At 43.9% G+C, this 14,500-nt stretch overlaps 1 protein-coding gene across 1 annotated transcript in view; it reads right to left on the bottom strand.

The window, feature by feature from the left end:
- PPP3R1 (protein phosphatase 3 regulatory subunit B, alpha) overlaps positions 1–5,397 on the bottom strand; it is a 143,076-nt gene extending 137,679 nt beyond the window's left edge. The window contains exon 1 of the mRNA XM_033936486.1: positions 4,848–5,397. Coding sequence (XP_033792377.1) covers positions 4,848–4,850 — 3 coding nt within the window. The 5' untranslated portion in view covers positions 4,851–5,397. The remainder of the gene's footprint in view (positions 1–4,847) is intronic.
- Between the last annotated feature and the right edge of the window lie 9,103 nt (positions 5,398–14,500).

Raw genomic sequence — 14,500 nt, 5'->3', positions numbered from 1 at the left:
TTTATTCCTTAACCCTTTCAGGACCAAGGGACATATTTGTCCCATAACTTTAAAATCCTATAAATTTTGATTGGGATAGTCTACAGTTCTAAATTTGATATGTACGGATTCCATATGATACTGCCTTTATGTAAACAAACTGGTTCCGACATTCATTCATTAGCGTCGTTGCCAGATTGATGAGAAGATTCACTTGCCACACTGTCCATAAGCCAGAAGCTTGATTTTTTTAAAAAAAAATAATGATATTTCACAAAAAAAAATCAATTTTTTGGCATCTGCAAGCCCTTTTTACCATAAAAATGTCGTCAAAACCACAAAAATTGGCCTACGATCCTTATGGTCCTGAAAGGGTTAAACCTGTTGGTTTTGAATAAGATTTCACACTGAGCACTCTAATACATATTTTATTATATATATTTTCTATTTTTTGATGAATAATTTATAATTACATTCACTTTATTTTGATACAGTTTATAGTATAGCATAGTATGGGGTACAGTATTAGTTAGGCCTATTTTTAATAGTAACTCTCAAGCAACCAGAAACTACATGTATCCGCCATCAATCAATCCCCATGGGTGCCGGTTAACTGAGAATCTACTGTATCTTTTACAGCTTGTTAAAACTGTTCATATCCTGTTAAATGCATTAGAATACATTAATTTTATAACCATCCACTATTATATTTTTGTAGTGAAAATTACAATTTATTTCAATTGTTCAAATAGATCTACAGGCCTTTTCAAGTCATATATACAGTACAGTAGTAATAACCTCCAGGTGAATTTTTTACCAAGTACAGATCAGTCCTTGATAAATCTCTCTCCATATACTCCTCTTAAAAAGAGAAACACTTAATCCAATTATCACATTCCTTGTGAGAATCTCAGCCAGCTGTTTATATACCATATGAAAGAGATATGCAGACAGAATGCAAGACACAATCATGTTAAATATTTCTCTACAGGAAGTATACTGGGAGCCTAATACCTGGAAGCCATCCACAGTCACTGGTGCACATGTGGATGAAGACACACAAACTAGAAGATTAAAAAAAAACAACTACATTTTGCATTCTCTATGATCATGCCTCGCCTTTCTTTAAATAAAAAACCCATAAAGAAAATGAGTGTTTTGGAAGAAGACTATTAAATCATGTTTAGAAATAATCTGCAAGACAAACATTCACACAAGTATGCAAACTAATTTAGTGCTAGATGTACTAAAGTCGGCGATTGTCACTAAACCTGTTTTCACAGCTTCAGCAACGATCGCTTTTACCCGATGCACAAAATGGCCCACCGAATGCTTTTCCCCCTCAATCACCCATTTTCCGATCCGGCCATGCAAATTAGCTAAAACCCCATGCAAAGTAACCAAGCGATTGATGCACTAACACATTGCTTGGCTATTCCCCCTCCAAAAAAAAAAAAAAAAAAGGTTTTATTGATCAGAAAAACCGAAAGGTCTGCCTGGGTTTTTTCAACGGCACAGATATTTTGCGTGCGTTACACACATAAAATATCTGTCCCATTAAAAAAAAATAAATGAAAAAAAGTCCACCACCAATGACGGCCCTCCCCAATGACCCCCGAGCCACCTCCTCTCCCGAACATCCTCGCACCATGGTCAAGCCAATCAGGGCCTTAGGCTCCTCCCTCAGTATCCTGAGTACAGAGGGAGGTGCCAAAGGCCTGATTGACTCAGACACCTAAGGTCCCCCCCTTGGGAGTGGCCTTAGGTAACTGAACCAATCAGGGCCTCTGGCCCCTCTCCGTACATCACATGATGCACCGGGGAGGGGAAGGCCCATCATTTAGGACTGGCGGCCTGAAGCAGGAGCCTCAGAGCGGGCTTCCTGCTTCTAACTTTTTTAAAAAGGTACAGGGAGGTTCGGGGGGGGGGGGGCATCCTGTGGCAGGAGGGAGTGGGCATCTCTTCTGCCATTTTTGGGAAGGTTCGAGGGAGGGGGGAACGGTAGCTCGGGGTGCCAGGCGCAGGAGGGGGCCACGGCACAGGGTTATTCTATGTGGCAAAGATTGGGCATCCCTCCTGCCATTTTGGGGGGGGATTCAAGTGGGGGCAGTGGCTTGGAGGTGTCTTGCGCAGGGGAGGTGCTTTTTCTTTTTTTAATAGGATGGATTGTGCGTGTATCACACACACACACACACACCTGCGCCATTAAAAAAAATGAAGCCCTAAAAACAGTGACAGGAGGCTGCTTCTCCTGTCAATGCTGTTAGGGCTCTGTGCATGCGTCAATCACTCACTAAGCGATTATCGTTCACATTTGCATGCAACTCATATGCACCTCCGTGCAAATCATTTGCATGCAAACTTGATAGCACATCGATCACTGCTGGGGAATCAGCCAGAGAATCGGCCAACAGTGATCCAGCCAGTATCTTTAAGATACACTGGTCTAAGGGCTAGATACACTAAACTGTGTGCCTCCTGAGATTCCAAGTGTGCTACGGCACACTGAGGAGGAAGAGAGGTGCCTGCTAGCTGACTTACAGTCCAGTGCCAGCACTGCCCAATTCACTGAAGGCCTGCATGTTTCCCCCTTCTCTCTAGCATCCTCTGGCTTCCCCTCTGGCCTCCCAGTCTCACCTTTAAAGCTAATTACAGCAGCCTGCAGAGGATCGCCGGTGGGTAAAATGATTTTATTTTCAATATAGTGATTGAAATGTGTCAGTTTTGAGAATTTAGAGCTACTGTGTAGTGTATATGAAAAATGAATGGAAAAAATTGCATTACAATTAGTAAAGAAGATGGGATCTGGGGCAGAGCTTGGGTGGGCCTAGGGAGGTCTGTGGTTGGGGTACTCAGCTGATATTTGTTAGATTTAGGGGGTACTTAGCTTGAAGTAGTTGAGAAACACTGCCGTAAGCAATCAGCTGGCGCCAGTGCCTCTCCGGCCCTCACCCCCTACTGGCGTCACAGGGCCCATTTGGAGGGCCTCTGCACATATGCGGACCTCGACGTGATGATGTCACGCATATGCATGATGTCATCACAGTGACGTCCACACACTTCTGGGTGCCTCAAGCCGTGGCCACTACCTTTAGTGTGCCCCGGCTCGAGAAAGTTTGAGAGTCACTGCCTTAGACCTTTAACTGCAAAAGGCATAAATATAAATCAACCCCAAGCTCTTATGGTTCCATCTCCAAGGGAGATATACACATTCTTTCAAATTAAGTGTAACACTAAATTATGGTATTCAAGTTTTTCTGAGCACCAGAATCTTAGCATATACTGTAGATCAATGATATAATACACATTGATGTTCTTGGTGGGATCAACAGCAGTACTGTATCCAAAGTCCATCAGAACAAACCACAATACATACTGCAGTTTTATTTTCAAGTTGAAAAATGGGATAGTAAAGCAAAATGGACATTTGAAACATCCCCAGATTTATTTGGGCAAATATATCAAATTTAGAAGGCCAACTACAAGGGTGCTATTTAACACCCCCCTACACTTGTGTTAAGTACAAAAGGCTCCATTTATTAGCAGTGATAAACTACAACATTTTAAACATTATTTTCATCTGGTTGATTAATGCATGATAAACTCATTCAAAGACCCCTAACAGAATCGTTGGGAAAAACTGTTATTTTCTCAACTCTCCCAAAAGCATTTTACAAGACAAAAATGTAAAGGGGGAAAAGGAGAATCCAGTATATTCCCAGATAACATCTAATACAATTTTAAAAACCCCATAAAACACAAACTGAAGAATAAATATCACTTTACGCCAACAAAGTTGTATGAAAATGGGCACCACTGTGTACTGTTATATGTATCTCAAGATTTGGCTATCAGAATGAAAAAAAAAAAGGCAACAGCCTTGCACAACAAGAACTGTGAAGAGGGGGAGAGAAAGAAGGTGGTATAAAAGCTTGTGCAGCAATTAAACATCTGCCACCCCCGTGCTTTCCAAATCAACTTGCAGTGCCAGGGTATTTTCCCATCTTAAAGATGAACGATTTATTTTAAAAGGGCGTTGATTCCTTGGCAGCACAGTCAGGCAGTAGACACCCCTAGTGTGCGCAGACAATACTACAGGCACCCAACAAGCACCTACTCCCCACCCCCGGAGCCAGGAATTCACTGCCTAGGAAAACAAACTTGGCGCTGGCACTAAGATAATCCGCAGCCTCCGATTTTGTTAAAAAAAAAAAAAAAAAAAATCCAACAGAGCTATGCATGAAAATGCAGCCAAATCATTTGCCTTCTCGGTAGCGCCAATGAAAAGCTCTTTTCCGGTTTACAGGGTGAAGACCAAGGCAAAACACAAAACATTTTATCTTTATATAATAAGTTATAACTATAGCACCCCCTGCCATTAGTATAAAAAAATATATGATCTCGCCATCTGTACAGCAATCCTATTCTACAACACTGAACTCGTTTTCTTGGCCATAATCAACGACCCTTTTAACTCGGATGTCAGAGGAACAAGTTAAAGGGAGGGGGGAGGAGGAGGTTTCCTTTTCATTCGCGTTTTTATTAGTCTTTGTGTTTCTGGTGTCCTGATATTTATTTATTTCATTCTGGTTGCAGGAAGGAGAGATGAGTGGGAGGAGGCGCTGCTCAGCGGAAGGCCGGCGTTGGCCTGACAGGTTCTCTTCTCCCTTTTCTGTACGGTGGCCACGATCGCCCGCGCTTCTTCCCACCGTCTACATCACCTGTTTCTCCCTCTCTTTCTCACTTACACACTGCAAACGCGGTCTCTAAGTCTTCCCTTGCACGTACGAAAACACCTCGTGTCGTTACCTCAAGAATTTTTTTTTTTTTTTTCATTCCTCACCCCCCCCCCTCGCTTGTTCTCTCACCATTTTGTCCCGCCTGGTTGTTGGCACCGGCTGCTGCGCGTTGATGCTCGCAGTTCGAATCCGCAGTGCCTCGCGCTCGCCGCCTTCGTTTCGCAGGCTCGCGCGCGCTCTCTCTCTCTCTACCTCTCGGCAGCGATGACCCGCAAACCTCAGGCTGGGAGGAGGGAGGGAAGGGTGGGGGGAGCCCGAGGAGAAGGAGCAGAGAGTGCCGTAGACTGGCTAGCGAGGGCTGGGACGAGTATACAACATCCGGGGAACTTCCGACGCTCCTTCTGGTTCGCATACACGCGGACAAAAACCCCGCCTCGGCGTGCTGCGTTGATTGAGAGGAGGGGGGGTGGTGGCGGCTCGCGCTACCTTGGTGCCGCCTCTCCACCTTCCTTGTGGTGCGGCCACGCTGTATTTGGGTGTCCGCGCAGGGAAGGGCGGGTTGCCAAAGAGAAGTGTAGGGGAGGCCCAGCCGCGGCTAGAAGGCGCTACTCAGCTTACATCTCCTAAAATAAACCAACACGTAGCGTGAGGCACGGTCTCTGATTTTCTCTCAACTGCTCAAGGATAGCTTTGGTAGCAAAGCCTAGAAAACTATCCTGCGCCGTTGGGCTGTGATTTATATGTACGTATATGTGATGTGCACAGAAAAAGTGAATGTTATTTTTTTTGTTTGTCGGTTTTACATCCTGTTTGGCGAGCGTCAGATCGAACCAATGCAAAAAATAAATTAAATAAATAGCAACGAGGAACATGGATTTATAATATAAGACGTTAACAGCCATGGGAGGGGGGGGGCAAGAAGGGCATTTATCTCCCCTTGGAATCTCATCAGTCCCGAGTCACCCCATTATTATCTTCTAGGTAGATTACTGTGCTTCTTCCTTACAGTACTGTTAACATCATCCTACTGGCTAGCTAGGTAAACATAGCTATGGGGGTCAGTGCTATTTTAGCATTAAGGGACCTATTTATTAAGCTGTTAATGTGACCACCCAAGCTAACAGTTAACACAGGTGTCAAGTCAACAAACATGCAAAAATAATTAATGTGGAAAATACTTGAAAGGTATTAATAAACACATTTTTGTAAACAGGGAAGCGGTAAAACTAGAGGTCACTCATTTTAATATATGTACATCATGACAGTATAAAACTTCTTACCCATCAGTATCATAATGATCAATATTCAGCAGTTCACTTGCCACTCAAAAGGGGGAGTGATTAGGGGGCGGAGCATGGGTGTTTTTAAAAGTTAGGCGCACTGAAAGGAAGACCAAAATTAAAAGCTAAGTACCCTTAAGAATAAAATATGCTAGAAGGGTTGTTAAATAAGCATACGTTAAAGTTATAAAATTTGATATCGGCTCCAGTGAGGACGTAGTACATAAAGCCTAGGGCAGTGAAAACTTTTGAGCCCCTGTGGTACTTCTGAGGAGCTGGGGATTCTATATTGGAGGTGAGGAGTTTGAGATTTGTACTGAGTGTGGTACATCTCTTGGTGCAATTTAGGTGGAGGCATTTATGTCAGGTGTTAGCTGGTGTAAATAGCTGCGCCTAAATTACAATGACAAGGACGGGCGCTACAGCATGTGCTGTAAACTGTGCCTCTGGATGCAGTTTATAGAATAGCGCTAAGAGCAGATTTTTTAGGCAACCTAAATAGAATTTTGTCCATGTGCACATAAAAGACAATTCTACAGATTTGTGTCTATTGGCAGGCACCAAAAACCCACATATTTTGCAGAATACTAGCACATATATGGATAAGAGGCCCTATTAATTGAACCTTATTCATGTATGTTCTAGCCACAATTCTATATGTGTGTATTTACTTTAGTGTGTATATGAAAAGGGAGGGGCATTCACGTGGCCAGGTAAAATGGGTGGCTTTACCAAATATGAATATAACTTATACGAGAATACTCTTGAATACTGTAAGTTATATGCAAATGTGGTGCAACATAGCTATGAACACTTACCCCATTGTGTAAGTGATCATGGCTACTATTGGCTTGTAAATGGTACCTTATTCCCATATTCTATAAAGACTCTTACCCATGTAAATGCCCTTATACAATACTGCTTGATGCCATGATTTTTGGCACTGCCTGCATTAGGAGGAGCAAACAGGGCAGCTGCCCTGGGCCCCATCACTCCCTGTAGTCCGGGGTTTTCCTTCCCTTCTGTCCACCCTGTTCTGAAGGCCCCCCCCCCTTTTAAAAATGCAAAGGGTTGCTGCCACAGCAGTAATTCTTTAGCACTGCTCGCGGCTTCCTCGGCGCTGTTCCTCTGCCACAGCTTCCTGTTTCTGCTTGTACAGATCACAGCAGAGGAACAGCGCCGAGGAAGCCGCAAGCAGTGCTAGATAATCGCTGCTTATTCAGCATGTCTAACACCAGCCCTGATTTTTGGTGCAAATTTTGTGGCACTTCATTGGGTGCCCTTTACTACTACTATTAATTATTTCTATAGTGCTAACAGATGTAGGCAGTGCTGCACAGAGTCACCAAGAAGAAAGTCCCTGCTCGAAAGAGTATATGCTGCATTGTTATTATTTATTTTGTATGTTGTTTTGTAAACTGTCTAGATAGGTGGTATATAAATACTCCAGAAGACGTATGAGGAGAGACTGGAAACCCTGAATATGTATACCTTAGAGCAGGGGTGCCCAATGTGTCGATCGCGATCGACAGGTCGCTCGCAGAGCGGGTTCCCTTCTTCCCTTCTCTTTTTTTCCCCTCCTGACTGGCCTGCTCCTGAATTCTGCTGCTGCCTCCGCTGCTCAACATAAAAAAAAAAACCAAAACAAAACCGGCTTGGAGAACTTATGCTCCGGGGGCTAACATGTGCTTGTACCGGCTTCCCTTCGCTTCCCTCTGAAACCGGAAATTATGTCCGGGGAGAGAAGGGAAGCCGGCACGCACATGTTAGAGCCCCGTTCGCGGGCTAAAGCGGCAGACAGGTCAGGGAAGCTTGTGATTTGCTCTTTTTGCTGCCAGGTCCTGCCTACTTTCTGTTTCCTCAAAGGCAGGACCCGGCAGCATTTCTCCCAATAGGTTGATCTTGGTCCGATCAGCCTTCTTCTCCCCGATGTCAATTCTGCCGTCAGAGAGGAAGTTCTGGCCAGCGAAACTTCCTCTCCGACGGCAGAATTGACGTCGGGAGAGGAATGCTGGTGGGCCCGAAACAGGGAGAGCTTGGCCGGCGGTGGGTGGCTTTGGGGGCCTGTTATCCGATGGCAGCGGCAGTGGCAGTGGCTTGGAGGAGGGCAGGAAGGGAGAAAGAGGGCAGGCAGGGAGACAGAAAGAAAGAAGAGAAACAGAAAAAAAAGAAAGGGGGCATGAAGAGAGAAAGAAATAGAGGGCAGGGAGAGAAGAAGTAAACGTTAGGGGGGGTGGAATGAGGTCAGGAGGAGAGGAAGCATACAGGCTAAAAGAAGGGAAGAAAGATTGGATGCACAGTCAGAAGAAGAAAGTGCAACCAGAGACTCATGAAATCACCAGACAAGGTAGGAAAAATGATTTTATTTTAAATTTAGTGATCAAAATGTGTCTGAATTTATATCTGCTCTCTATATTTTACAATATGGGCCCCTTTTACTAAACCGCAATAGAGGTTTTTAGCGCAGGGAGCCTATGAGCGTCGAGAGCAGCGCTGGGTATTCAGCACAGCTCCCTGCGCTAAAAACTGCTATCGTGGTTTAGTAAAAAGGGAGGGGGTGGGTATTTGTCTATTTTTGTATGGTTGTTAGTGAGGTGACAGTGCATAGAGTCATCTGCTTTGACCTCTTTGAAAAAACCCCGGAATAGGAATGATAATTAACAATTCTATGCATACAGTGTGTGTTGTGTTTTTTTAAAATTTTATTGTTGGTAGATCATTTTGACTTGGTCATTTTAAAAGTAGCTCGCAAGCCCAAAAAGTGTGGGCACCCCTGCCTTAGAGGAAAGGAGGGACAGGGGAGATATGATTCAGACATTCAAATACTTGAAGGGTATTAACATAGACAAAATCTTTTCCAGGAAAACGGTAAAACCAGAGGACATAATTTGAGGTTGAGGGGTGGTAGATTCAAGAGCAATGTTAGGAAATTCTACTTTACAGAGAGGGTGATGGATGCCTAGAATGTGCTCCCGAGAGAGGTGGTGGAGAGAAAAACGGTGACAGAGTTCAAAGAAGCATGGGATGAACTCAGAGGATTTAGAATCAGAAAATAATATTAAATATTGAACTAAGGCCAGTACTGGGCAGATTTGCATGGTCTGTGTCTGTCTGTATATGGCCATTTGGGAGAGGATGGGCTGGAGAGGGCTTCAATGGCTGGGAGGTTGTAGATGGGCTGTAGTCGGTTTTGACAGAGATTTCGGCAGTTGGAACCCAAGCACAGTACTGGGTAGAGCTTTGGATTCTTGCCCAGAAATAATTAAGAAGGAAAAATTTAAAAAAATTGAATCAAGTTGGGCAGACTGGATGGACCATTCGGGGCTTATCTTTCGTCATTTACTATGTTACTATGTTTTTAAATAAATCAATCTAAACAGGATGTCATGGATACAGTTAAGAGGACTGGTTAATCTGCTGGCTAGGTTGGTGGGCAGTGGGAAGTAGGGTTATGAATTGAAGACTATATCAAAAAGGTGGGTTTTTAGTCTGCTTTTAAACAAGGGAAGGGGTTTGGCAGTCACACTCAGGTAATTTATTCCAGGCATAGGAGCAGCTAGATGAAAGGAACAAAGTCTGGAATTAGCAGTGGAGAAGAAGGGTACAGCTAAGAGCGGCTTATTTGAGGAACAGTGTTCATTGGGAGATGTATAAGGAGAGAGGAGAGATATTGAGGGACAGCAGATTGAACATACTTGTAGGTCAGCAATATAAATTTGAATTGTATGCGAAGGCGGATAGGGAGCCAGTATTTATGGATTTGGCATATTCCTCTGTCAGAGTGTTATTTTATTGTTGCTAAAGAGTTTTGTTTAGACTGTTGCTGGCATTTATCTTTAAACATAATTCAAGGGAGTTCTAAAACATTTTCAATTTTAAATTCCTATTTGAAGAAATGTCAAGTCCACAGACAATGCTTGCTCCTTTCTGCAAGAAGGTTTGTGCTGTTATAAATTCCAGTTGTTTACGTGGAGGGGCATAATAATAATAAAACCCATCTACGGCCCTAAACGTTGAAAGCCCAAAGGAGAGGCCTAAGGCTACTGGGCCAATCCTGGTTGGCCCAGGCACCTCAGCCCCACTTGTGGGCGGGGTTTGAGGCATCTGGGCCAATCAGGCCCTATGGCCCGCCATTCGACAGATGGCCTGCCGGATGGACGGGCTTGGGATCCGTCTGGCCAGCCAACTCTTATGAGGTACGGGGGATGTCGAGGGTGGGGGGTGGTGTCAGGTTGGGGGTCGGGGGTTGGCGGGTCGGGGGCCGATCAGGGGTTCAAGGGGGGTGATTGTGGAGTGGTGCGCCAAGGGCAGGATGGCCTGGGAACCCTCCTGCCCATAACTTGGTGGGGGGTAGGGGGTTTTGTTGGGGCAGGAGGGCTTGTGCTCCCTCCTGCCCGATCCGATGGGGGGAAGGGGTGGATCGCGGCAGGAGAGATGGCTCATCTCTTCTGTCGTGATAGCGATCACCCCCCCCCCCGAACCGCGGCACTTCTGCGTAAGGATCGATCCTCACCCCAAAGTGCCGCGGTTCAGGGGTCAGTGATCACCATTGTGGCAGGAGAGATGAGCCATCTCTCTTGTTGCGATAGTTGCAGTAGGCGGTAGGCAAGTTGCTGGGGCCACTGAGCTGCTGCGATCAGCTCAGCGGCCCCTTTTTCAGCACTTATACCTGTTTTGACTTGGTCTAAGTCAAAACGTATAAGTGCCGACTAGGCAACCTGCCCAAATCTTTGGTTATACCTGCTGTACGATTAAGTGTAGGTCGTCCCACCTCCTGCCCATTCCCCTCCTCTAAAAACGCCTCTTTTCGCTCTATGCGTTTTGACGCAAGGGAAAGGCCTAAGCTGGTTTTAGATACGTCTAAAACCAGCTTTGGTTATGGGTATTTGGACGACCAGGCTTGTTGACTGTCCAAGTACCCATTTAGGCCACTTTTTAGATGTTTTTTTTGTTTTGATTATGAGCCCCATGTTGTTTAAAGGTATGTTCCTTCCTGGTATTAAAGGGATCTATTTGAAATTAATCCCTTTGTGACATGTTTTTTTGCAACATCATTGATGCCTGTTTCTCATGCTCTTTAACCTTTGAGTTTTTGATCTTATTACTGTTTAACATTATTCTTTGTTATTGGTCCAGCCGTTTCCTATGGCCCTCAAGCTGAATCTATACTATGAACTTTTACTTGCAACTATCCTGGGATTCCCTCCCTCTAATCCCTTTTGTAAATCTAATCCAGTTCATTGGCCCTGAATCACACAATTCATGGATCATTGGAGCCTGATATGCAGGCAGAATGAGTCAAAACATTAACCCCCCTCCCTTTTACAAAACTGTTCTAGCATTTTTAGCACCAGTCGCGGCGGTAACAGCTTCAATGCTCATAAAATTCCTATGAGCGTCGGAGCAGGTACTGCCATGGCTGGCACTAAAAACCACACTATATTTTTGTAAAAGGGGTGTAAGTGTCCCTGTTGCAAAAGGTCTAGACTCCCATCCTACCATGGACTTTGAACATTGCCTATAGCAGCTAGAGTCTCAGCTTCCCAGAAGAAATGCATAAGCCAGGCTCAGGACTCACGCTGATTTCTTATTTGGAAGAGCTTATTGAGCTAACAGATTAGCCTACCTTTTCCAGGGGTGTAGCCATGGGTGGGCCTGGGCCACACAATTCAGGCTCAGGCCTACCCAGCAGCTCTGTACCCTTAATATTGCTATGGTGGGAGCAAGCTGGGCTCGGTTCTGCATCTTCCTCTCTTCTTTCCTTCACAAAGGGTTGCAGACAGTGGCAGTAATCCTCACATGCTATCCTCGGCTAACCTAGCAGCATCTCCTCTGTCACATACTGCCAAGACAAAAACAGGATGTTGTCAGTGAGGGGAAGTATGCAGCAGAGGAAATGCTTCCGGGTTAGCTGCGGGCAGCATGTGAGGATCACTGCCGCTACCGGAAACCCTTTGTTAGACAAATTTTTGAAGGTAAGGTTAGGAAGGGATGAGGGCAGACTGCACATGGGGGACGGTAAGAGAGAGGGATGATTGCTGGATGTGGCGATGAGTGTGAGGGAGAGATTCTGTATGGGGTGTAGGGGAAGAAAGAGGGAGAATTGCTGGACATGGGGTGAGGTGGGAGGGATCCTGCATGAGTTGGGTGAGAGGGAGTATTGTTAGAGCTGGGTTGGGAGGGAAAGATACTGTACAAGAGGGGAGAGGATCAAGCGAGAAAAATGTTGCATATGGGGGTGGAGAGGAGGGAGGGATGCTATTTGAGGAGAGTAGAACCAGGGTGCAAGGAAGAAAGAGAGAGATGGAGAATGGGAGAGAGAGAGTGATGATAGAAGAGAGGCTGGATATGAGGGTAGAGAAAAGGAAGGAAGAGATATGCACAGGAAGGGGAAGGGAGAAAAAGAGAGATGGATCTAGGGACAGAAAGGAGTGAGGGAGAGTTACTGGACAATAGAGGAAGGGGGAAGGGACAGGAAGATGCTGGGAGGAGGAAATGGAAGGTGGGGAAGAAAAAGGAGGGAGCATGTGCTGGGCTAGAGGGAAGAAGATGCTGGACATGGTATAACTATGTTGGATTGGCCCAGGAGAGATGGCAAGGAAACAAATGAGAGAAGGATAATGATTACAGGAGGTAGAAATATGATAATAGGGAGTTGATTAAAGATAAAAGGAAATGGAAGGCTGGGGTAAGGAGTGAGATGGGGAATGGGAGACCTAGTAGGTGAGAGAAGAAAAATGAATTTGATAGGTAGCTGAAAAATAAAAAGGAGAAGGATGAGAAAAAGGATGACATTTGAGTGAATAGAGAGGCAGTCATGAAAAAGAGGAAAGAGCTATAAAGGAAAGATCATTGTGTAAAAGGTAGGTGTAGTGAGGAAACAATGAGCTAGGAGAAAAGACAAATGGATAGCAGCTGCTTGAAGGAGAATTAGCAGAAGACAAACAGGAAAGCAGAAAAGAGAAACTTGATCCAACATGATGGAAAAATAGATGTCCAGACTACAAAGGTAGAATAAATCATTTTATTCTGAATGTATTAAATGAAATACATTAGCTTTAGAAAATGTGCATAGCAGATGTCTTTGTAGTACTGTTGTACTATACTGTGTTTATTGGTGTAAGAAGTGCATTTCAGTTTTTATTTCTCTAGTATAGTAGGATATGCCAAGTTTAACTTTTTGGAGTTACCAGTTCAATCTTGTTCTGTATTTGGTGAGGGTCTGCTGGTATGATAGTAATGTTTTCACAATGATATGCAAATCAATCCAATTCTTAGATGAATGTTCTCATATCCACAACTTTGCAGTGAAATATTCTCAGTAACATTGAAAATTTATCAGAAGTGTTTAAAGATCCATCAGATATCCAGATATCTATAATATCAAATTCATGGAGCTCTTTGCCACTATCGCTTCCTCATAAGCTCATGAGTAACAATCTTTTTAATAACTTATATATTATCAACTTTTCTAATCAGCTCAGAAACTTGAAGAGATAATTTAATCGAGACTTATCTTTGAAGTCCTGGTTCAGACATTAGCTGATCCCAGGAACAGAAGAACGCCAACGCTGACATGCATGTTTCGTGCAATGGTACAGCTTCAGGGTGCGGCAATACTACAATCAAAATTACAAACAAAGCAATGTTATAGACTCAATCTTTGAATCAGAAAATCATTTAAAGTTCATAGATATATAGAAAACTTACTTTTTTCAGTTATAGAAAATTTTAAACATGGTAGGCATCAACACTGATCCAGCGAACAAGTCTAAAGAGATGATCCGCCCATCCCACATCATAAAGACAAGAAACAATTGCGATAGGCCAGTTTAGACTCCCCACAAAAACCAGGAGAATTAGACTAGTCAGGTTAAAGACCTGTCTAGTTCTGCATTGAGTCCATTCGGTTCCAGAGTGTGAAGTTAAAAAATCCACCTCTGCTCTTTATAGTTGATCAAGGACTCTATATCGCCACCCTCACACTCTACTTCAATCACTTCCGGAATTCTCCATTTAAATTCCATAGGATGATGTTGAGCTGCTTCCCAATGGGATACCAATGGAGCTAGAAGAGTTTTATTTTTTAACCTAGACTTGTGTTCTTTCATTCTGGTTTTTATCATTCTCAAAATGAAAGATCACTTGGTCGGACTCAAAACCAGAGACATGAAGAAAGTACAAAAGTATCTTTATTCAGCATATGTAGGACTCCTGTGCAATAAAGGTTCTGCCTCAGAAGTGTTCAAATGAGGAAAAGCAAGTTCCTTATACCATTCTCATATAAATATTGGATGCTACAAGGGGGTTTCTATAGGTTAACTATTGAGAGTTTTACAACTCATGATTGGGCCTAATACAAAGCATACCATTGGTCATCTGGGTGTCCTTATGAGCCTATAGTAAATACACAGCTTAGCTATGCATTGCATTTTCGATTGTTACATGTCCATGAGGGCGTGGTACATTATCACTTTCTTACAGCAGAAACAGGAATGCAAC

The sequence above is a fragment of the Geotrypetes seraphini genome, chromosome 3 (genome assembly GCF_902459505.1).
Source record: "Geotrypetes seraphini chromosome 3, aGeoSer1.1, whole genome shotgun sequence".
NCBI lineage: Eukaryota > Metazoa > Chordata > Amphibia > Gymnophiona > Dermophiidae > Geotrypetes > Geotrypetes seraphini.
Note: the sequence above shows the minus strand (reverse complement) of the source record. Positions and strands in the feature narration are given on the sequence as shown.